The sequence below is a fragment of the Mustela nivalis genome, assembly GCF_964662115.1.
Source record: "Mustela nivalis genome assembly, chromosome: 10".
Taxonomy (NCBI): domain Eukaryota; kingdom Metazoa; phylum Chordata; class Mammalia; order Carnivora; family Mustelidae; genus Mustela; species Mustela nivalis.
This window is the reverse complement of record NC_139029.1, coordinates 39,707,540-39,731,364: the sequence shown is the minus strand read 5'-3', so window position 1 is coordinate 39,731,364 and position 23,825 is coordinate 39,707,540. Positions and strand designations below refer to the sequence as shown.

At 40.6% G+C, this 23,825-nt stretch overlaps 2 protein-coding genes across 2 annotated transcripts in view; both read left to right on the top strand.

Annotated features, from left to right (window-relative positions):
• The first annotated feature begins 513 nt into the window (after positions 1-513).
• TXNDC12 (thioredoxin domain containing 12) overlaps positions 514-23,825 on the top strand; it is a 32,140-nt gene continuing 8,828 nt past the window's right edge. The window contains exons 1-2 of the mRNA XM_082688469.1: positions 514-763; positions 19,602-19,662. Of these exons, the coding sequence (XP_082544595.1) occupies positions 667-763; positions 19,602-19,662 (158 nt within the window). The 5' untranslated portion in view covers positions 514-666. The remainder of the gene's footprint in view (positions 764-19,601; positions 19,663-23,825) is intronic.
• Positions 21,457-23,385, top strand: KTI12 (KTI12 chromatin associated homolog). Its single transcript, XM_082688458.1, has one exon. It carries the CDS (start codon positions 21,774-21,776, stop codon positions 22,836-22,838), a length of 1,065 nt encoding a protein of 354 aa, XP_082544584.1. The 5' UTR covers positions 21,457-21,773; the 3' UTR covers positions 22,839-23,385.

Sequence of the window (23,825 nt, the reverse complement as noted above, 5' to 3'; positions counted from 1 at the left end):
CTGCAAGGAAAAATAAGTCCAGCGCTGCTTCTCCAGCAGGAAAAGGGCATTCTTGTTAAGGCTCAAGACCAGGCACTGCAGAACAGGTTTGCCAGGTCTCGTGGCCGGGGCAGGAACTTAAGAATGAAATCCGGTTGTCTAGTCTTTTTTTTTTTTTTTTTGCAGAGCAAGAAAGGGGAGGCGAATGGCAACGCGCCCACTGTTGGGAACTGCTGACTTCACCGATCAATAATTAGCTCTGTGAATATTAAGTGCAGCGGTTCTTGGGGGGGAGGGGCTCGCTTGCAGGCCAACGCAAACAGCACTGGTTCTCCCGAGCCCTCTTCCCATACCCCACCCCCGCTATCTCCTCCACCTTTTCCCTCCCGGTCTTCCGACCGAACACCCAGAATTCAGGGGAAGCAGCTTGCGCTGGAGAGCAACTCCCACACCCTTCTACGTGATCTGCACCTTTAAACTTACTCCATCTCAAACCGGGCCCCGGAGGCACCACCCACATCCGTCTAACATCACTTCCTCCCGGGTTACGGAGGCTCCGGGAGGGGGGAGAATCTGGGAACGCGAGGGGTTGGGCTGAGCCGCACTTGGGGAACGGCGCGGACCTTCTGCTAAGCACTCTGGTCGTCTCCCGTCTGCTCAGCCCAGTGGCCCCGCGCATCTACTTCCATGGAGCTGCGGTCTCATCTCGGGGCCACCTGTTTGCTGGGCTTCAGTTTCCTGCTTCTCGTCACCTCTTCTGACGGACATATTGGGCTTGGAAAGGGTCAGACCAACTTCTTATCTTAATCTTTTCTCATACTGGGCCCAGCCCAGTATAACCCTCCTGTGCTAACACGATTCTCCTCCCGTTCTATCTCTTCGGCCACGCCAGGATTCTTACTATCCTCCCTAACCGCTCCTAGATTTGAGGATTTCTTGAGGGTAGGGAATAGCGGGTCTGGGGAATGTTGAGATGAGGGAGTTGTGCTGGAAGCCTCCCTAAATTCTTGGGTTGGAAGTAAGGAATGACCCTTCAATTAGGGAAAGCATGTTTAAGAGTCCAGCATACGTCCCTAGCACTTGGTAAGCCCTCAGGAACATTCAGTCACTTATTCCGGAAGAAATAGGGCCTCTGGACACCTGCATATACAGAGATCTTTCCTTGGCTCTGAGATCCCCACACTTACCTCTTCCCTGAAGAGTTGGGTTCTTGTCTCTTATGTACAGGTCTTGGGGAGACTGGGCCTTCCATACCAGGAAGGTGTGACTGGTATATAAAGAAAGGCCAGATGAAGGGTAGAAGTTCTGATGTTAGAGGGTAACTAACAATTGTCCTTGGTGTGCTTCAGTCAATGTATTTGAAGAAACTGTATTTTTTTTTAAATTTTATTTATTTATTTATTTGACAGATCACAAGTAGGCAGAGGGGCAGGCAGAGAGAGAGAGAGAGAGGAGGAAGCAGGTCCCCACTGAGCAGAGGGCCTGATGCATGGCTGGATCCCACGACCCTGGTATCATGACCTGAGCCGAAGGCAGAGGCTTTAGCGCACTGAGCCACCCAGGCGCCCCAAGAAACTGTATTTTTTTGCGAAGGGAGGGAACGGTGGTTATGAATAGGGGATGGGAGGTGTGACCCCCTGCTCCATCCCCTTTCCTACATCTTCTTGAAGCTCTGGGTTTGTGCTTTTGCTAAGTGGAAGAGTGGTAGCATGGATTCCCTTCTCCCTCCTTTTTTTGTATGGACCTTACTGGATGGAATGATTCTGATGCAGCTCTGCTGTTTTAAATTCTTCTGTATCCTCCCTATTTGCATATTTATTGGTAGGTGGACATTCAGTGTACCTGAATATGGTCACTCCAGCAAATAATTAATTTTTGAACCCCTGCTGTATTCCAGGCACTGCCCTAGGCACTGGGGATATAGCAGTGGACAGGATGGATAAGGTTCCTGTTCTCACAAAGTTTATATTCAAGTGAGAGATACAGAGAGTGGACACATGAACAAGAACAAATTAAGAAGCAAGGTAATTTCCGCTAGGGATAAGTGCCATGAAGAAAATGAAACCGTGATGGAGTAGGATGGCTGGGGAGGTTAAGGGAGCCAGCATTACATGAGCTAGAAGCCAAAGAAGGCTTCTCTGAGAAGGTGATATGTAGGTTTCCATCTCAGTGATGAAACCGCTTGGTGAATTCTACTGGGCCAGAATGTTTTCAATACTGACAATTCCATTTTAAAACAGATTACTGTATATTTAGCACAAAATTGTAAGTACCAAGGGAGACAGAATGTGGTGTTAGGAATGTGAGTGTAGATTTGAGTTTTATTTCATTCTGCTATTGACCATGTGAAAGGCTTAGGACAAGTTGCTTAACCTTTCAAAGCTCGGTTCTTCATCTGCAAAATGGGCATAATAGTAACTACCTCAGATACTTAGCAACTAATTTATTACTGTTGGGTGTAGGCAGTATCTTGGAGTCACCTATTTAGTATCTTTATTCCTTGTTAGACATTAAGTCATGTGTGGTGGTTCCAATTGCCATTGCTGTATAATAAACTACACCCAAATTTAGTGGTGTGAGGATATCATTTTATTATGCTCATGATTCTGTGGGCCAGAAATTCAAACAAGGCATGGTGGGAAAGGTATGTCCCTTGGTTCTGTGTCTGGGGCCTCAGCTGAGCAGGTTACTTCTCCCTGTGGTCTTTCTTCAGGGATTAGGTGTGGGCTTCCTCTCGGTATGACAGCTGTATTCTGAGAACAAAGAGGAAATGCGTTGCATTTTTGTCATCTGGCCTTACAAAGTCACATAGCATCGCTTCTACTGTAAGGGCATGTTCAAGAGGAACGACACCCATGGAAGGAATATTGAGATAACTTTGTAAGAAAAAGCACGTGGAGTGAGAGATATTATTGAAGTATAGTCTGCCACAGTAAGCTGGGACCATTTGTGTCTCATTCATGCTTAGGAAGAGTTGTCAGAAGAAGAAATGAATGGTACCTGATCATTGAGATCCCTGTCTTTTTTCAGCTTACAGTCTGAAGATTGTCAGACAAGTAAGCAAGCAATTGCGTAGACTGTGTATGTACTGGGAGCAGGGCAATACCCCGTAACTGTAGGCAGTGGAGGGGCGGGGACTTGAGGCAGGAGGGCTGTGTTGTGAGGATTAAATGAAAAAGATGATAGGCACTTCATATTATGTTACAAACTTAGAAAGTATTTAGTTAGTATTATTACGCCCTCCCAAGGGAGAATATTTATTTGTTCTGAAAGGAATTAATAATTTTTCAAACTTTTGGTTTTTTGTGTTTCTTGGGTATTTCTTTGGAAATAAATTATAGCCCACCTCCCCAAAATGTGTTAGCTGAAGCAGGGTTCCTGAAAATCTTGATAGTTGAGATTTATTCCCAAATGTTTCCAGAAGATGGCCTGTTGGTTTGCAGAGAAGAGAGACTAAAAGACTCTACTTTTTCATTAAGAACAGGAAGTATGGTGGTGTACTGTGAGCACTGGATGGGAATCAGGAGGCCTGCTTTTTAATGCTGGTCAGACCAGGTAGCCAGCTCTGGTCTTCCCTGGGGACTCTTTACTGAATGAGAGTATTAAACTATATATAATTCCAAAGAGTCCTTTCAGCTCTAACATAATGTTCTCAAATACCGTTGACTCTTGAGCAACACGGGGGTTAGGCGTGCTGATTCCCCCACACTCCATATTCAGTCAGCATATAACTCCTTCAAAACTTTACTGATAGCTTTCTGTTGACCAGAAGTGTTACCAATACCATAATCAATAACACATATTTTTATGTTATATGTTTTTATATAATAAAGTAGCCTAGAGAAAATATATTTATAGTACCGTACTGTAAAAAAAAAAAAAATCCTTGTATAAGTAGATTCATGCAGTTCAAACCCATGCTGTTAAGGGTCAACTATAATTTTGTTGTTCTCTTTGTCATAAAAATTTGGAATATGTCACCAGTGGGGGAATTGTAATGACTAACATTTTCTGTACATTTACTATATTCCAGGCACTGTACTGTGCATTTTTCGTGTTTTGACTGGTTTAATCCTCATGATACCCTCTAAGATGGGTAATACTTTTTTTCATCATCCTCATTTCACAGATGAAGAACCTAAAATGGGGTAAGGAGTGGGGGGATCACACAGCCAGTAAATGGACTCTCTGGGATAGAAATCCCAGAGGTTGTCCTTTTAACCAGGACACCGTTCCTGCCTCTGACTGCAGAAACTCCTTTGAAGACTTCACAGGAGAAATGAGAAGGCTGTTAATGGGGGCCGTTCATGTGCTCTCCAGCCTGAAACAGAGATGGATGACTTTGTCAAGTCTCTGGAATAAAAATTTGGCACATCAGAAGTATTCACCTTCCACACTGTGCACAGTCACAATAACCCTATGGGATAATTTGTTAGTCATATTTTGCATTTGTGAAAATAGCCAGAGGATGGAACTAGGCTTCCAGCCCAGGTCTGCTCCACTGCAGAGAGACTCTCCTTTCTTGGCCACTGTGTTATTCTACCTCCCAGGTACAGTGTTTCTTGTTTTAGAAGCTTGGCTGCCAGCTCTGGCACTTGACCTTTTGTTTCGTCAGCCCAGGAAGGGGTGGGTAATACTTTTCTGATTACATTCATGAAAACAATTTTAAGACGAAGGACTTGGGAACTCTGATGTGAATGCTGTGTTTAGAAGTGGTCCCTTTCCACTCCCTCCCTCCCTCGAAAATTAATGTTTTAGGGGAAGGGCAACTGGATGTGGGAGCCTTTAGCTTTGCAGATAGCAGCGTAAGGTAAGTGGCTGTGCATGTGACACTTGAGGAAATTGGACTGTCTTCCAGTGCTCCACGTTGGCATGTGTGTATGCATGGGTGGTGTCAGGGAAGTAGGTGATTTTTCTTTTTCTTTTTTTTTTTAAGATTTTACTTATTTGACAGGGAGAGAGAGAGAGAGAGAGAGAGCACAAGCTGGGGGAGCGGCAGGCAGGAACAGGCTCCCTAATGAGCAAGGAGCCTCCTGTGGGATTCAGTCCCTGGATCCTGGGATTATGACCTGCCACCCAGGCAACCAAAGTAGATGATTTTAGTAACAAGGTTAACAGTCTACCCCTTCAAGTTATTTTGAAAGGAAAACAAAAACACCTGGCTTTCTAGATCTGAAGCTGGTGTTTTCGTTCTTTTCTTTCTTTTTTTTTTTTTAAGATTATTTATTTATTTATTTGACACAGAGAGAGAGAGATCACAAGTAGGCAGAGAGGCAGGCAGGGCGAGAGGGGGGAAGCAGGCTCCCCGATGAGCAGAGAGCCCGATGTGGGGCTCAATCCCAGGACCCTGGGATCATGACCTGAGCCAAAGGCAGAGGCTTTAACCCACTGAGCCTACCAGGTGCCCATGGTGTTTTCATTCTTTGTTGGTGAGGCCATATTCATTCATTTGTTCATTTAACCTTTGCTAAAGAGGCAGTATACTAGTGTGTGGTTAAAGTACAGACTCTAGAACTTTATCACCTAGGTTCTAATTCTAGTTCTGCCATTTATTGGCAGTGTAACCTTGGGCAAGCTGTTTAACTTCAGCTTCCATATCTGTAAAATGGGGATAATTAGAGTTTCTACCTTATAAATTTATTGTGAAGGTAAGATAATATATGTAAAAGCATAGAAAACAGTACCTGGCATATAATGAATGCTGTATGAATGTTAGTCATTACTAATATTGTTGTTGTTATCATTGTATTATTGTGATTATCACAAAGTAAACATTCAAAAAAATGATAGTGGTGATTATCACTATTATAAAAAATTCCAAAGTACTTAAAAAATTATTATTTATATTTGATTAATTAAAATATAATGTATTCTTAGTTTCAGAGGTAGAGTTCAGTGATTCATCAGTCTTATATAATACCCACTGCTCATTACTTCACATGCCCTCCTTAATGTCCATCACCTAGTTACCCCACCCTCCTAACCCCTCTCCCAACCTGCAACCCTCAGTTTGTTTCCTATGATTATTTTATGATTTGTCTCCCTCTCGTCTTGTTTTTTTTCCTTTCTTCCCCTATGATCCTCTGTTTTGTTTCTTAAATTCCACATATGAGTGAGATCATATGATAAATGTCTTTCTCTGATTGATTTATTTTGCTTAGCATAATACTCTCTAGTTCCATCCATGTCATTGCATATGGCAAGATTTCATTTTTTGATGGCTGAGTAGTATTCCATTGTGTGTGTACATAGATAGATAGATAGATACACCATATCTTCTTTTAAAAAAATTTTTTTTATTAACATATAATGTATTATTAGCCCCAGGGGTACAGGTCTGTGAATTGCCAGGTTTACACACTTCACAGCATTCACCATAGCACATACCCTCCCCAATGTCCAACACCTAGCCACCCTATCCCTACCCTCCCACCCCCCAGCAACCCTCAGTCTGTTTCGTGAGATTAAGAGTCTCTTATGGTTTGTCTCCCTCCCTATCCCATCTTGTTTCGTTTTTTCCTTCCCTATCCCCCACCCTGCCTCTCAAATTCCTCATATCAGAGGGATAATTGTCTTTCTCTGCTTGACTACTTTCACTTAGTATATTACCCTATACTTCCATCCATGTCTGCAAAAGTTAAGATTTTAGGTTTTTTGATGGCTGCAGAGTATTCCATTGTATATATATACCACATCTTCTTTATCCATTCATCTGTTGATGGACATCTAGGCTCTTTCCGTAGTTGGACATTGCTACTATAAACATTGGGCGCAGGTGCCCTTTTGGATCACTATATTTATATATTTGGGGTAAATACCCAATAGTGCAATTGCTTGGTTGTAGAGTAGCTCTATTTTTTACTTTTTGAGGAACCTCCATACTGTTTTCCAGAGTGGCTGCATCAGTTAGCATTCCCACCAACAGTGTAGGAGGGTTCCCCTTTCTCTGCATCCTCACCCAACATCTAGTTTCCTGAGTTGTTAATTTTAGCCATTCTGACTGGTGTGAGGTGGTATCTATCTCATTGTGGTTTTGATTTGTATTTCCCTGATGCTTAGTGATATATGGAGTATTTTTTCATGTTGGCCATTTGGATGTCGTCTTTGCAGAATATCTGTTCATGCCTTCTGCCTTTTTCTTGATTAGATTATTTATTCTTTGGGTTTTTAGTTTGATAAATTCTTTATAGATTCTGGATACTAGCTCTTTATCTGATATGTCATTTGCAAATAACTGCTCCCATTCTGTCAGCTGTCTTTTGATTTTGTCAACTGTTTCCTTTGCTGTGTAAAAAGCTTTTTATCTTGATGAAGTCCCAGTAGTTCATTTTTGCCTTTGTTTCCCGTTGCCTTTGGAGATGTGTCTAGCAAGAAGTAGCTGTGGCCAAGGTTGAAGAGGTTGCCGCCTGTGTTATACTCAAGGATTTTGATGGATTCCTGTATCATGTTTAGGTCTTTCATCCATTTTGAATCTATTTTTTGTGTGTGGTATAAAAAAATGGTGCAGTTTCATTCTTCTGCATGTGGCTGTCCAGTGTTCCAACACCATTTGTTGTAGAGACTTCTTTTTCCATTGAATTTTCTTTCCTACTCTGTTGAAGATTAGTTGACCAGAGTTGACCATTTCTGGGTTCTCTATTCTGTTTCATGGGTCTAGGTGTCTGTTTTTGTGCCAGTACCATACTGTTTTGATACTTACAGCTCTGTAGTAGAGCTTGAAGTCCAGAATTGTGATGTCACCAGCTTTGGTTTTCTTTTTCAACCTTCCTTTGGCTGGTTTTCTTTTTCAACCTTCCTTTGGCTATTTGGGGTCTTTTCTGGTTTCTACAAAGTTTAGGATTATTTGTTACAGCTATGGAAAAAGTTGATAGTATTTTGATAGGGATTGCATTGAATGTGTAGATTGCTGTAGGTAGCTTAGACATTTTAACAATATTTGTTCTTCCAATCTGTGAGCATGGAACATTTTAATATTTCTTTGTGTCTTCCTATCTTTCATGAGTATTGTCTAGTTTTCTGAGTACAGATCCTTTGCCTCTTTGGTTAGGTTTATTCCTAGGTATCTTGTGGGTTTTGGTGCAGTTGGTACAGATTGACTTCTTAATTTCTCTTTTTTCTGTCTCATTGCTAATATATAGAAATGCAGCTGATTTTTTTTTAAAGGATTTTATTTATTTATTTGACAGATCACAAGTAGGCAGAGAGGCAGGCAGCAAGAGGGGAAAGGAAGCAGGCTCCCCGCTGAGCAGAGAGCCTGATTCGGGGCTCGATCCCAGGACCCTGGGATCATGACCTGAGCCAAAGGCAGAGCCTTTAACCCACTGAGCCACCCAGGTGCCCTGAAATGTAGCTGATTTTATATCCTGCCGCTTTGCCAAATTCCTGTATGATTTCTAGCAATTTTGGGGTGGAGTCTTTTTGGGGTTTTCCACAGAGTATCATGTCATCTACAAAGAGTGAGAGTGTACTCTCACTGGGTGGCTCAGTGGGTGCCCTGGGTGGCTCAGTGGGTTAAAGCCTCTGCCTTCGGCTCGGGTCATGATCTCAGGGTCTTGGGATCGAGCCCCGCCATGGGGCTTTCTGCTCATCAGGGAGCCTGCTTCCTCCTCTCTCTCTGCCTGCCTCTCTGCCTACTTGTGATCTCTGTCTTTCAAATAAATAAATAAAATCTTAAAAAAAAAAAAAAGAGTGAGAGTTTGGCTTCTTTGCCAGTTCAGATGCCTTTTATTTCTTTTTGTTGTCTGATTGCTGAGGCTAGGACTTCTAGTACTATGTTGAACAACAGTGGTGAGAGTGGACATCCCTGTTGTGTTCCTGACCTTAGGGAAAAAGCTTTCAGTTTTTCCCCATTAAGAATGATATTCACTGTGGGCTTTTCATATGGCTTTTATGATATTTTATTCCTCTATCCTTATTCTGTGAAGAGTTTTAATCAAGAAAGCCTGCTATACTTTGTCATATGTATTTTCTGCATCTTTTGAGAGGATCATATGGTTCTTGTCCTCTATTTTATTTATGTAGTGTATCACATTGCTTGATTTTCAACATCACATGTTGAACCACCCTTGCAGCCCAGGAGTAAATCCCACTTGGTTATGGTGAATAATCCTTTTAACATATTGTTGGGTCCTGGGGTGCCTGGGTGGCTTAGTTGGTTAAGCATCTGCTTTTGGCTCAGGCCAGGACTAAGCCCCCGTTTTAGGCGCTCTGCTCAGTGGGGAGCCTGCTTCTTCCTCTGCTGCTCCCTTTCCTGTGTGCACACACTCTCTCTCTGTGTCAAATAAATAAATAAAACATTTAAAAAAAATGTACTGTTGGATCCTACTGGCTGATATCTTGGTGATAATTTTTGCATCATGTTCATCAGGGATCCGTAATTCTCCTTTTTGGTGGGGTCTCTGGTTTTAGGATCAGGGTAATTCTGGCCTCATAGAAAGAGTTTGGAAGTTTTCCTTCCATTTCTATTTTTTGAAACAGCTTCAGAAGAATAGGTATTGATTCTTCTTTAAGTGTTTGGTAGAAATCCCCTGGAAAGCCATCTGGTCCTGGACTCTTGTTTGTTGGCAGATTTTTTATTACTGCTTCAATTTCCTTGCTGGTTATGGGTCTGTTCAGACTTGCTATTTGTTCCTGGTTCAGTTTTGGTAAGTGTAAATACCAAAGTACCAGATTGCCTAATTTGTTGGCATATAGTTGTTCATAATATGTTCTTATAATTGATTGTATTTCTTTGGTGTTGGTTGTGATCACTCCTCTTTCATTCATGATTTTATTTATTTGGGTCTTTTTTCTTTTTGATTGCCGGGGATTTATTGACCTTATTAATTCTTTCAAAGAACCAGCTCTTAGTTGTTTTTTTTTTTTTTTAATCTGTTCTGCTATTCTTTTGGTTTCTATTTCATTGATTTCTGCTTTAATCTTTATTATTTCTCTTCTGCTGGGTTTAGGTTTTATTTGCTGTTCTTTCTCCAGGTCCTTTAGGTGTAAAGTTAGCTTGTGTATTTGGGATTTTTCTAATTTTTTTGAGACAATCTTGTATTGCAATGTACTTCCCTCTTAGCACTGCCTTTGCTGTATCCCAGAGGATACAGCAAATGTGTTTTCATTTTCATTCAAATGTTCATTCAAATTTTAAAAATTCTTCTTTAATTTCCTCATTCACCCATCTTTCTTTAGCAGGATCTTCTTTAACCGCCAAGTGTTTGAGTTCCTTCCAAATTTCCTCCTGTGATTGAGTTCAAGTTTCAGAGCATTGTGATCTGAAAATATGCAGAGAATAATCTCAGTCTTTTGTTATCAGTCGAGACTTGGTTTGTGACCCAGTATGTGATCTATTCTGGAGAATGTTCTATGTGCACTTGAGAAGAATGAGTATTCTGTTGTTTTAGGATGGAATGTTCTGAATATATCTGTGAAGTCCATCTGGTCCAGTGTGTCATTCAAAGCCCTTGTTTCCTGGTTGATTTTCTGGTTAGATGATTGTCCTTTGCTGTGATTGGGGTGTTGAAGTCCCCTACTATTAATGTATTATTATCAATGTGTTTCTTTACTTTGGTTATTAATTGGTTTTTATAATTGGCTGCTCCCACGTTGGGGGCGTAACTATTCAAAATTGTTAGATCTTATTGTTGGATAGACCTTTTAAGTATGATATAGTGTCCCTCTACATCTCTTACTACAGTTTTTCGTTTAAAATCTAGTTTGTCTGACATGAGGATTGCTACCCCAGCTTTCTTTTGAGGTCCATTACCATGATAAATGGTTTCCACCCCCTCATTTTAAATCTGGAGGTGCCTTTGGGTCTAAAAATGAGTCTCTTGCATACAGCATATCAATGGGTCCTTCATTTTTATCCAATCTGATACCCTGTGTCTTTTGATTGGGGCATTTAGCCCATTTACATTTAGAGTAACTATTGAAAGATAGGAATTTAATGCCATTATATTACCTGTAAAGTAATACAAAGTATACCTGTTACTGTAGATTGTCTCTGTTCTTTTCTGGTCTGTGTTACTTTTGGACTCTCTCTTCACTTAGGGGATCCCTTTTAATATTTCTTGCAGGGCTGGTTTAGTGATCACAAATTCTTTTAGTTTCTGTTTGTCCTGGAAGCTTTTTATCTCTCCTTCTATTTTGAATGACATCATTACTGGATAAAGTATTCTTGGCTCATATTTTTCTCATTCAGCATCCTGAATATATCCTGCCGGTCCTTCATGGTGTGCCCGGTCTCTGTGGTTTGGCCTACTGCTGGTCGAATGTTTCTAGGTTACGGACCTCTTGTCCCAAGCTGCTTTCAGGATTTTCCCGTTGTCTCTGAGATTTGCAATTATATGTTAGGGTGTTGACCTATTTTTTTTTTTTTTTCTAATTTTTGAGGGGGGTTCTATGTGCCACCTGGACTTGCATGCCTGTTTCCTGCCACAGATTAGAGAAGTTCTCTGCTATAATTAGCTTCAGTATACCCCCCTCTCACTTTCCTATTCTAGGATCCCAATTATTCTAATTTTTTTAGCTTTATAAAATCACTTATCTCACAAATTCTCCCCTCAGGATCCAGTAATTGTTTATCTCTCTCTCAGCTTCTTTACTCTCCATCATTTGGTCTACTATATCACTAATTCTCTCTTCTGCCTCATATATCCTAGTAGTTAGAACTTCCATTTTTTTATTGTATCTCATTAAAAGCCTTCTTGATTTTGACTTTTTGTGATTTTAGTTCTTTTATTTCTCAAGAAAGAGATTCTTTAGTGTCTTTTATGGTTTTTTCAAGCCCAACTGGTATCTTTTTTTTTTTTTTTTTTAAGATTATTTATTTATTTGACAGAAAACAGAGATCACAAGTAGGCAGAGAGGCAGGCAGAGAGAGAGAGGAGGAAGCAGGCTCCCTGCTGAGCAGAGAGCCCGATGTGGGGCTCGATCCCAGGACCCTGGGACAATGACCTGAGCTGAAGGCAGAGACTTCAGCCCACTGAGCCACCCAGTCGCCCTGAGCCCGACTTTATAATCATCATTCTGAACTCTAGTTCTGACATCTTACTAATGTCCATACTGATTAAGTCCCTAGCAGTTAGTACTACCTCTTGTTCTCTTTTTTGAGGTAAGTTTTTCCATCTTGTCATCCTGTCCAGAGTAGAATAGATGAACAAGAAAACAAAATATTAAAATGGCAACAACAACCCTAGAGAAGTATACACCAAACAAATCAGAAAAGACACAAAATCAAAAAAATAAATAAATAAAAAGAGACTATAATCAGACAGATGAACAGAACAGAGCAATATACTGGATCCTGTGTGTATTTTGGTGTTTTTGTTAGAGAACTAGGTCCCCAAATTGTAAAAGAAAAACTTATGTATGTATAAACATAAAATTAAATATAGTGGAAGAATAGAATGTAACTGTAAAAATGAAAATTAAAAGACACACACACAAAGAAAAAAGGAATAGAAATAGACAGATGAACAGAACAGAGCAATACAGTATATCCTGAGTGTATTTTTGGTCTCTTTTTTGGAAGAAACTACATCCCAAAATTGTAAAGGAAGAAAAACTTATATATATACGAAAATAAAATGAAATACAATGAAAGGATAGACTTTAAGTGCAAAAATGAAAATTAATAAAGATTTTTAAAAAGAGTTAATAAAATAAGCTATTGATTGAAAAAGGAAAGAGAACCAAAAAATTAAAATTGAAAGACTAAATAATCGTGGGGGGAAAAAATCCGATATATATATATATATAATACTATTTTCCTTTCATGCTGGAGTTTTGCAGTTCTGTGTGGTTGTTAAAGTTGGTTTTTAGCCAGATGTTCTTGCTAATCTTCTGTGGGAGGGGCTTGTTGCACTGACTTTCAGATGTCTTTTCCCGGTGGAACTGCAGGTCCTTTCCAGGTGAATTGTTTCAAACTATACCTCTAGGCTTACTCTTAGGGATAATGCAGTAGGGCAGCTACACACATGTTGGATCACTGGGAAAACATGTTAATTAGTAATCAGGAGATCTAAATTTTGGTTGTGGCTTACTATGTAGTTTTTGGGTAGCCTTTTCTTTTTTTTCTTTTTTTTTTTTTTTAAGATTTTATTTATTTATTTGACAGACAGAGATCACAAGCAGGCAGACAGGCAGGCAGAGAGAGGGAGAGAAGGAAGCAGGCTCCCTGCAGAGCAGAGAGCCCAATGAGGGACTTGATCCCAGGACCCTGAGATCATGACCTGAGCCGAAGGCAGCGGCTTAACCCACTGAGCCACCCAAGCGCCCCAGCTTTTTCTTTTTCCTAGGCCTTCCTAATATGAGAGGATTGCATTAATCTCTAGGTTTGTGCTTCCTAATAAAGTAGCACTAGCCACATATCACTCCTAAGTTTTAAATTAATTAAAATTATAAATTCATCTTTAAAGTTGTGTCAGCCAACTGACACTGTCAGCCAGCAGTCAGCCTGTGTCAGGTATTCAGTAGCTACTTGTGGCTAGTGGCTATCTTAAATAGTGTAGGTATAGAACATTTTCATCACTGTAGAAAGTTCTATTGAATGGTGCTTGAACAGGGTGTCTTTTAGTAAAACCTCCTATGACTTTTAGCTCTGTCAGCTAGCTTCTTAGTAGCTCAGATGTATGGAGAAATTTAATTTTACCTGATACTAATCTAGCTTCTCTGATTTTCACTTGGGTGACATTTGCCCAATACATAGTTTCAATCAACTTACTTTGAACTTTTTCAAGTTCCTGTTTTAAATCTTTTTTTTTTTTTTTAAGATTATTTATTTATTTATTTATTTGACAGAGATCACAAGTAGATGGAGAGGCAGGCAGAGAGAGAGAGAGACAGAGGGAAGCAGAGCAAAGAGTCCGATGCAGGACTCGATCCCAAGACCCTGAGATCATGACCTGAGCCGAAGGCAGCAGCTTAACCCACTGAGCCACCCAGGCGCCCTCAAGGGTAGTTTTTTGTTTTGTTTTGTTTTTTAACTAAATTCTGACAATTTCTTTTAACTTTAACTTAATAAGTTAAATAAATAAGTTTAGCCTACTTATTTTTATGTGATTATTAACAGAGCTGGTCTCTTTAAAAAAAGATTTTATTTATTTATTTAAGAGAGCACGAGGGCTTGGGGGAGGAGCAGAGGGAGAGGGACAAGCAGACTTTGTTCTGAGTGTGCCTTCTGACACAGGGCTCCATCTCACAACCCTGAGATCATGACCTGAACCAAAATCAAGAGGTGGACACTTAACCGATTGAGCCACCCAGGCACCCTGACAGAGCTGGTCTTATTTCTTTCATCCAGTTTGCACTGCATTTTTTACAAGCTTTGTGCCTTTTTTCTTCCTTTTTCTTTAGGGGTTGAGTATTTTATTGTTCTTTTTTGTTTTATCTCCATTATTAGTTTGAAAGTTGGTTCTCTAGTTCTGTTCTTTTGGTAGTTACTTTTTTTTTTTTTTTAAGATTTTATTTATTTGACAGAGAGAGTGACATAGTGAGAGAGGAAACACAAGCAGGTGGAGTGGGAGAGGGAGAAGCAGGCTTCCTGTGGAGCAGGGAGCCTAACTCGGGGCTCAATCCCAGGACCCCAGGATCATGACCTGAGCTGAAGACAGCTGCTTAACAGCTGAGCCACCCAGGCCCCTTAGGTGGTTATTTTTGAAATTTTACTTGCATACTTACAAAATCTAACATTAATATCTTAACCCTCCAATGGTAAGAGGGTCTTAAAACATTTCAACTTAAGTTTTCCCCTCTTTACTTACAAGCAGGTATTCAGGGCTTTACTTTTGTCTTTTAACTCTACAAATTGACCATTAGCATTCTTTGTACAGATACTATTTAGATTTATCTACATGTTTGTCACTGTATTTGCTCACTACTCCTTGTACCTAGGTTTCCTTCTGGAATCATTTTCTTCCTGAAATATGCCCTTTATTCATTCTTTTAGTTTCTCTGTTTATTCTCTCCAAGGGGATTATTTCATATTTCCCTTTGTCTTGGGAAGTTATTTCCCAGTACTTCCTCTACAATCTTTGCTCTCACCAGGTGACCATGCTTCCTACGTAACAGAAAACAGAAGCAGTTGGAAGAGGACTTTCAAAAATTGTCATAACTACATCTACCCACCTTCTAGCACGACCCTGAGATCATGACCTGATCCAAATTCAGGAGTCTGATGCTCAACTGACTGAGCCACTGAGGTGCTCCTGAAACTCTAGTATTTTTATACTAGCTTTCTTTGTCTACTCAGTACCTCTTGGCCTATTCACATTTTCTCTCTTCTTATCTCTCTGTGCTGTAGTCTGGATAACTTTGATTTATCTCTCCACTTGTCTCTAATTTGCTCTTTCAACCTATCCATTGAATTTAGTTTTTAAAAGAATTTTTTTAAAGTTCATTTATTTAAAAAAAAGTTTAATATTTTAAATCTCTATACCCCACATGGGGCTCAAACTCAACCCCGAGATCAAGAATCACTCACTCTTCCACCTGAGTCAGCCAGGCACCCCTCCATTGAAATTTTTTTTAAGTTACAGAATTTATTTTTTGAACAGTGTAATGTCTATAAAAAAAATTGAGGTGAGAATAGAGTTACCTCACTTTCACTACCCCCAGTTTTCTCTATTATTAACATCTTACATTTGCATGGTACGTTTGTTAAAATTGATGATCCAGTATTGATACATTATTATTAACTAAAGTCCATGGTTTACATTAGGGTTCACCTTTGTGCTGTACATTCTATGGGTTTTGACAAGTGTATAATGAGATATGTATGAATTTGCTAGGGGTGCCATAACAGATTCTACAGACTTCGTTAAACAACAGAAATTTATTTTCTCAAAATCTGGAGACTAGAAGTTCAAGATCAAGTGGTTGGAAGGATTGGTTTCTACTTGTAGATGGCTGTCTTTCTGTGTCATCACTTGGTCTTCCCTTTATATGTGTCTATGTCCTAAATCTCTTTGTAGGACAGCAGTTAAAATGGATTAACACCCACACTAATGACCTCATTTCAGTTTAATTACCTCTTGAAAAACCCTGTCTCCAAATATAATCCTGTTCTAAGGTATGTGGTTTAGGACTTCAACAGACCAATTTGGTGGGGTAGACACAATTTAGTCCATAATATATCTGCTATTACAGAACATATAGAATAGTCTCACTGCTATAAAAATTCTGTGTTCCACCTACTCATCCCTCCCTCACTTGTGAACCCCTGGCAACCACTGATCTTTTTACAGTCTTCATATTTTTGCTTTTTTCAGAATGTCATGTAGTTGGAATCATATATAGCCTTTTCACGTTGACATTGTTCACTTAGCAATATGCATTTAAGTTTCCTCTGTGCCTTTTTGTGGCTGAATAGCTTATTTCTTTTTATTACTGAATGTCCATTGATTTTATATTTCAAGATTTTTCTTTTCTTTCTTTTAAAGATTTATTTATTTATTTATTTGACAGACAAGTAGGCAGAGAGGCAGGCAGAGAGAGAGAGAGAGAGAGAGAGAGCAGACTTCCTGCCGAGCAGAGAGCCCGGTGTGGGGCTCGATCCCAGGATCCTGAGATCATGACCTGAGCCGAAGACAGAGGCTTTAACCCACTGAGCCACACAGGCGCCCCCCTCCCACCTCCCTTTTTTGAGACAAAGAGAGAAAGGGAGGCAGGCAGGGGCAAAGGGAAAGGGAGAAGGAATCCCAGGCAGGATGTATGCCCAGTGTGGAGCTCAGTCTTACGACCTAAGATCATAATCTGAGCTGAAATCAAGAGCCAGACACTTGACCAACTGAGCTACCGAGGAACCCCCCCCCCATTTTTTTTTTTTTAAAGTAGGCTCCAAGCCCAATGTGGGGCTTGAACTCATAACCCTGAGACCAAGGGTCAGATGCTCCACCAAATGAACCACCAGACACTCCTATATTTTTTAATTTCCGAAAGTTCTGTTTGGTGACTTACAGATTTGCCTGTTCATTCTGTGTTGCATTCCCATTTTTGTGATCCCTTGTGTTATTTCTTCAAATGTTCACACATAGTTATTTTATATCCTATGGCTGATAATTCTAATATGTGAGTCCTTAAAAGTCTAAATCTATTTGTTGCTTTTGCTGATTCTTAATTGTGGTGGCTTGTTTTCTTACATGCGTGGGGATCTAGGATTGTGAACTTGTAATTGTTTATCTGTGGCTATTCTGGAGGCCTAAACAGGGAAGTACTTTCCCCTAGAAAGACTTGGCATTTATTTATCTGGAAACCTGGGGGTGTTATCACTTTAGTCTTTTTTGAGTTGGTTTATTATCGAGTCTCAGATTTATCTCCTCCATTTTGCTCTATTGTAATGCTTTATCTTCAGATCAGTCTTCCCTTTTGCTTGTCGCTCACTATTCCTCATCTGGTTTTAGCTTATTTTGTGTTTATCCCTGTAAGCTTAGTGAGCACATTCTGGAATTCCATTTTGTCAGGATTTTATTGTTTTGTAGGTGACTATCCCTCCAGACTATCTAGTTGGGCATTCCACCAAAGTAGGATTCAGTTGCCTCAGTTTAAGTGTTGACAGGTAGAATGGTGGGGATTAGTCACATTAGGCACCTTCCAATTCTCCCAGTTTCACTCTCACTTAATCATTGACTCATCAGGTTTAGACTTTGGGCCCTAGGCAAATGACACATTTTCTCTTGGCTAGCAACTCTTGCTGTTGGGAATGAAAAGTGATGATGATTAGTTTGGACACTGCATCCCTTTGCTAATCTGGATGATCTGTTTATTCCTCTGTGGTAACAGTGATGGAAATTTGAATTTATTTCAGGGAAAGAAAAGCCCGAAAGATAGTATAAAAACTGAGATGTCATAAAATTGAAGTTTAAATCCCAGCATGGCCATTTACCAGCTCTGTGACCTGGTACATGTTATATAACTTCTCTGAGCCTTTGAAGTCTCAAGCTGTCAAGAATAACAAACAAAGCTGCTCTTTATTGATCATTTATAAAATGCTAAGCAGTGTACTGATATATATAGTATTTCTTGTGTAATATTCAGTAACAATCTTATGAGATGTAGCTATTATTATACCTATTTTACTGATGAGAAAACAGAAGTATAGGGAAATATAGAAAGTGTTATTCAAGCCAAATTTAAATGAGATAATGTGTATTTAACACAAGTACACATAAGGTGACCAATAAATGACAACATTATTATGATCACTTACATTTTCCAGATATAAAATTAAGTCATTTACCTGATATGGCCTAAATAAGATTCATTTACTCAATAAATATATTTTTTAAGATTTTATTTATTTATTTGACAGAGATCACAAGTAGGCAGAGAGGCAGGCAGAGGGAGGGAGGGGGAAGCAGGCTTTCTGCTGAGCAGAGAGCCCGATGTGGGGCTCGATCCCAGAACCTGAGATCATGACTTGAGCTGAAGGCTGAGGTTTAACCCACTGAGCCACCCAGGTGCCCCTCAATAAATATTTTTATGGAGCACTTACTATGGCCATGTGTAGTGCTCAATGCTGGGGAAGCTGGAAGGAATAAGATAGATATGGCTTCGGCCCTTAGGGAATTCCCTTTATAGTGAGGGAGACAGGCACATAAACACAGTTTATGTGTTATATAAACATATATAAATGTTATGTGTTATATAAACACAGTTCAGCCTGGGAAGTGCTGTGATGAGGCAAAAAGGTGGTGTTTGGGAGTTAGAGTAAAATTTTCTAAAAATATTTTATTTATTTGAGAGAGAACGAGCGCTTAGGCATGATCACAGGAGGAGGGGGAGGGGCAGAGGGAAAAGTAGACTCCCCACTGGGCAGAGAGCCTAATGCTGGGCTCAATCCCAGGACAGTGCAATCATGATCTGAGCTGAAGTCGGATGCTTAACTGAGCCACCCAGACACCCTGGGAGTCAGGGAAGATTTACCAGAAGTAAAGATGCCCTCTAGATTTGTACTTGAAGAATGAATTGGAAGTGAGGGTGGAAGATCAAGGAGGCAGCCAGTTTAAGGAAATGAAAGTAGTTTTGTATATAGGATTTTAAAGATTTTATTTATTTATTCGACAGAGAGAAATCACAAGTAGGCAGAGAGGCAGGCAGAGAGAGAGAGAGGAGGAAGCAGGCTCCCCGCCAAGCAGAGAGCCCGATGCGGGACTCAATCCCAGGACCCTGAGATCATGACCTGAGCGAAGGCAGAGGCTTAACCCACTGAGTCACCCAGGCGCCCCCCCCATGTATTTCTGATCCTAAACCTATGTTGCTGTATTGTATCCAACTAGTAGTGATTTGTATGACCTACTTTATGTTTTCTTTATGGAAAATTCTCATTCATTCTTACAGTATTATTTACATACTCGGTGTTAGTTTACAAAGCATTTCACAGCCATTATTTAATCTCCTTAAAACTATGAATTACGTGGTGTTATCTCTATTTTATAGGTATGAAAGAAAACTGAGGCTTGAGGTATGGGACTGTTCATGGTCCCATATACCTAGAAAGTGGTGGAGCTGGGACTTGAACATGAAGCTCTTGACAAAGGAAAGATTTTTTATGCATATTTTATGAATAGGCCACGTTTCTTTTTTGGGTCTTTGTCCTTTGTTCACCAGTGTATGTTTATAAGGCTCTTTCCTTCCAGGTTTTGGAGATCACATTCATTGGAGGACACTAGAAGATGGGAAGAAGGAAGCAGCTGCCAGGTACAAGATATGGTTTAGGTTATTTTTCGGGGAAGGGGTGCCTGGCTGGCTCAGTTGGATAGAGCGTGTTTATGTTATCGGTAAGGCTTCTTACCCAGGTTGGGTCTAGAGATTACTTTAAAAAAAAAATACGTTCAGTAGGTTATATATGCTAGCAAAACATTTTCCAGCCATCAACTTAACATTAATTGCAGGTGAAGGTTATGCCAAAACAGCCAGAACTGAGTGGTTGCCTGATGATAACACTACTACTACTACTACTACTACTACTACTACTACTAAGTGCTTATTATGCACCAGACACTGAATTATGTGAATTAACTCATTTAATTCTCACAACAGCTCTTCTGTAGTGGGTACTGCTGTTACCTTCATTTTAGAGATGAGAAAACTAAGGCACAGAGCAGTTAGGTAACTTGCTTAAGATTACACAGCTAGTAAATGGTGGAGCCAAGATTCAAACCCAGGCACTCTGGATTCAGAGCCTGCACTCAGCCAGTAAACTATATTGCCTAATAGTCTCAAGTTGAATAGTCTTAACTTTCAATTATTTTTAGTCTATCCACTGATGCAAATAACTGATAAAGGAGGGAGAAAAGACAGAGCAAGGGAGGGAAAGCTAAAGCACTGATTTAAGTGCTTTACATGCATTAATTAATTAATTATATTTATTAAATAAATTATTTAATCCTTATAATCTATGAGGTTCAGCCTTTGAAATAAGAACTGTTTATGGGAGAGGAAATTCAGACACACAATGATTAAATAACTTGTCAATAGATTATACAGCTGGTAAGTGACAGAGCCAATATTTGAATGTTCTCTACTAGAGTATACTGGAGAGACACAGAGACCCACACACTTCTGCACCTACAAAATTACAGTTGACTTTTGGACATTGCTGGGGGGGGTTAGGGGTGCTGACCACCCGCTTAGTCAAAATCTGCATATAACTTTCGAGGCCCCAAAAACTTAACTACCAGTAATCTGTTGACTGGAAGCCTTATGATAACATAAACAGTCAATTAACACATAGTTTGTATGTTATATGTATTGCATACTGTATTCTTACAACAAAGTAAGGTAGAGAAAAGAAAATGTTAAGAATATTATAAAGAAGAGAAAATACATTTGTAGTACTGTGCTGTTAAAAAATAAAAAGTCTGCATTACAAGTATATCTGTGCAATCCAAAACCATAATTTTTCGAGGGTCAACTGTATCTTGTTAGAACAGATCCTACACCTTCATGGCTCTGAGTCTCACACATTCTGTAGAATAGGGTTGCCAGATTTAACAAATAAAAATAAGGATGCCCAGTTAAATTTGAATTTCAGGTAAGCAAGAAGTAATTTTAAATATGTCCTATTCAATATCTGAAACATATTAAAAACATTTTTTTTGTTGCTTTTCTGAAGTTCAAATTTAACTATGCATCCTGTATTTTATTGGGCAGCCTTACCCAGGAGAAAAAATTGTTAGTTTTTCATGTACTAAATCCAACGACTATTCCTCGATAAAGTCTTAAGTAATTTTGGGGGGCAGTTTGTTTTCCTCTTCTCTACTTTTACATCCCAATCTACTCTATCCATTATAGCATTATCTTACTCTGCTTATAGGTGCTTGATTTTTCCCATTCAGACCCTTAACCTCCTATAGGGGGAACTGCCTGATGTTCATTAAAGAATTCCCAATCATGGAGAAGTTAAATGATTGAAAAGGTTATTGAGTAAACAGTTACTGAGAGTCACTGGGTATAAGGTATGAAGTGGAATTAACATTGGTGAATGGTCCTTTTCCTTTTGCAAGCTGAATGTAGTGCTGATAGTGCTCATTAAGGCCCTATTAAAAATGGTTGGGCATTGTTTTTGGCCACAGGGAGAATCACATTCTTTTGATGCCTATCTGACATGAATAACTGCTGTCATTCTAGTTACCATCACCTTTCTGAGATAGCAAGTCCTAGAGTTAGTTGCGGTTCCCATAGCAACAATAGATCCTTTAATCCTCGAGAGGGACAGGAAGTGCAATTTGCCTTTCCGGCTTGCGTCCGTGACGTTTACGCCCCGGAAGTTGACGCTACGCCGTTGCACATGGCCGCGCCCTGTAAGGATGCCGCTGGTGGTGTTTTGCGGGCTGCCGTACAGTGGCAAAAGCCGGCGCGTGGAGGAGCTCCGTGGGGCTCTGGCGGCCGAGGGCCGCGCCGTGTACGTGGTGGATGACGCGGCGGTGCTGGGCACGGAGGACGCGACCGTGTACGGCGATTCGGCCCGTGAGAAGGCGTTGCGCGGCGCTCTGCGAGCTGCGGTGGAGCGGCGCCTGAGTCGCCACGATGTGGTCATCCTCGACTCGCTTAACTACATCAAGGGATTCCGCTACGAGCTTTACTGCCTCGCGCGGGCGGCGCGCACCCCGCTCTGCTTGGTATATTGCGTGCGGCCCGGCGGTGTGAGCGGGGGACCTCAGGTGGCGGATGCGACAGACAACCAAGGCCAGAACGACAGTGTGAGTTGGAGGCCGCGCACTGAGGAGAGAGGGAGACCTCTGGCGGCTGGCAGCAGTGCCCTCAGGGAACCCCAAACAGTGGACTTTGTAGTTAGTGGAAGAACCCAGGTCAATGTACCTAAGGAACTGGAGCAGGAGAATACCAAGGCGCCAGATCTTCCAGCTCGTGGGACTCCAGACTTCGATAAAGATGCAAAGGGTGATTCAAGTGCCGTATATCCTCCTGAACTTATGGAGGCCCTAACACTGCGCTTTGAGGCTCCTGACTCTCGTAACCGCTGGGACCGGCCCCTCTTCACGTTGGTGGGCTTAGAGGAGCCGTTGCCCCTAGCAGAGATACGGGCTGCCTTGTTTGAGAACCAGGCTCCCCCACCCCATCAGTCTACACAGTCCCAGCCCCTTGCCTCTGGCAGCTTTCTGCACCAGTTGGATCAGATTACAAGCCAGGTGTTGGCGGGATTGATGGAAGCCCAGAAGAGCGCGGTTCCTGGAGACTTGCTTAAGCTTCCTGGAACCACTGAGCACCTGCAGTTTACCCGGGCTTTGACCATGGCAGAACTGAGTCGCCTCCGTCGCCAGTTTATTTCCTACACCAAAATGCATCCCAACAATGAGAACCTGCCTCAGCTGGCCAACATGTTTCTGCAGTATCTGAACCAGAGTCTGCACTAACCAAGCCTCCTGCTTTAACCTCCCCTGCTCTCTGTTTTGCTTGATGGAGTAATCTTACAGTCTGCAGAACATGTTGGTGTGTGGCACTAGAGCTGTTGTGACTGATTTACTTTCCTCTGTGCCAGGCCTTGAGTTTACAGCATAAGTTGAGACTAGAAAAAAAATGGAGAACTGGCTTGGAGATTCTTGGCAAGTTTCTCCAGGGGACAGAGTTCAGGTGGACACGGCTTGTTTAGATTGGGTTCTACTTGGGGTATCACACACTGATGATTTCCCCATCTGAATTGTGAGAGAGCAGACTGGTTGGATGAATTGTTTTAAAACAGTTTGAACAAGAACTGAAGATGGCCCTGTTCATCTGCACTCACTTTGTTCATACCACAAATAAGTTTTTGAGTACTGTGCCTACTTTTTGTTAGTCTATTCTGGGGTCAGGGGTCACAGATAAATCCACTGGTTTTTGTTCTTGGGAAGCTTTGGTTTTAGTGGAAGTGAAAGACTTAACTATTGGATTATTTCATCTAATAAAATCTTTTAGAAGAAGTAAGTCTGTTGGAATCTTTTTCACTTAATGTAACTTAATATTCTTCATGTAATTTACCTAATGTAATATTTAGATATGTGAGTATCACTGTTATGCCTTTGACCAAAATAGTACTTTGATAGTGCTTAGTGAGAGACTAGATATTTTGGTCTAACTTAGAGTAATTACGACAACTTCTATAACTGTTGAGCTTCATTCTGGTTTTTAAGGCAAATTTCATTTTAAGCTGTTTTTCATTCTTTTATTGATTTCTTTAAACAAATGGTGGATATCTGCCTTGTCAGCATTTGTGATTTTCAGAGATGAATTAGATAGGCTTTGCCCTTGAGAAATTAATAGTTTAGTGAAAAATACAAGTAAACATGATTATGGGATGAAAAGGGTTGGCAATTGCAAGATGATGACAGAATGCTTTGGAACTCCAGAGGAGGAAAGGACTAGTT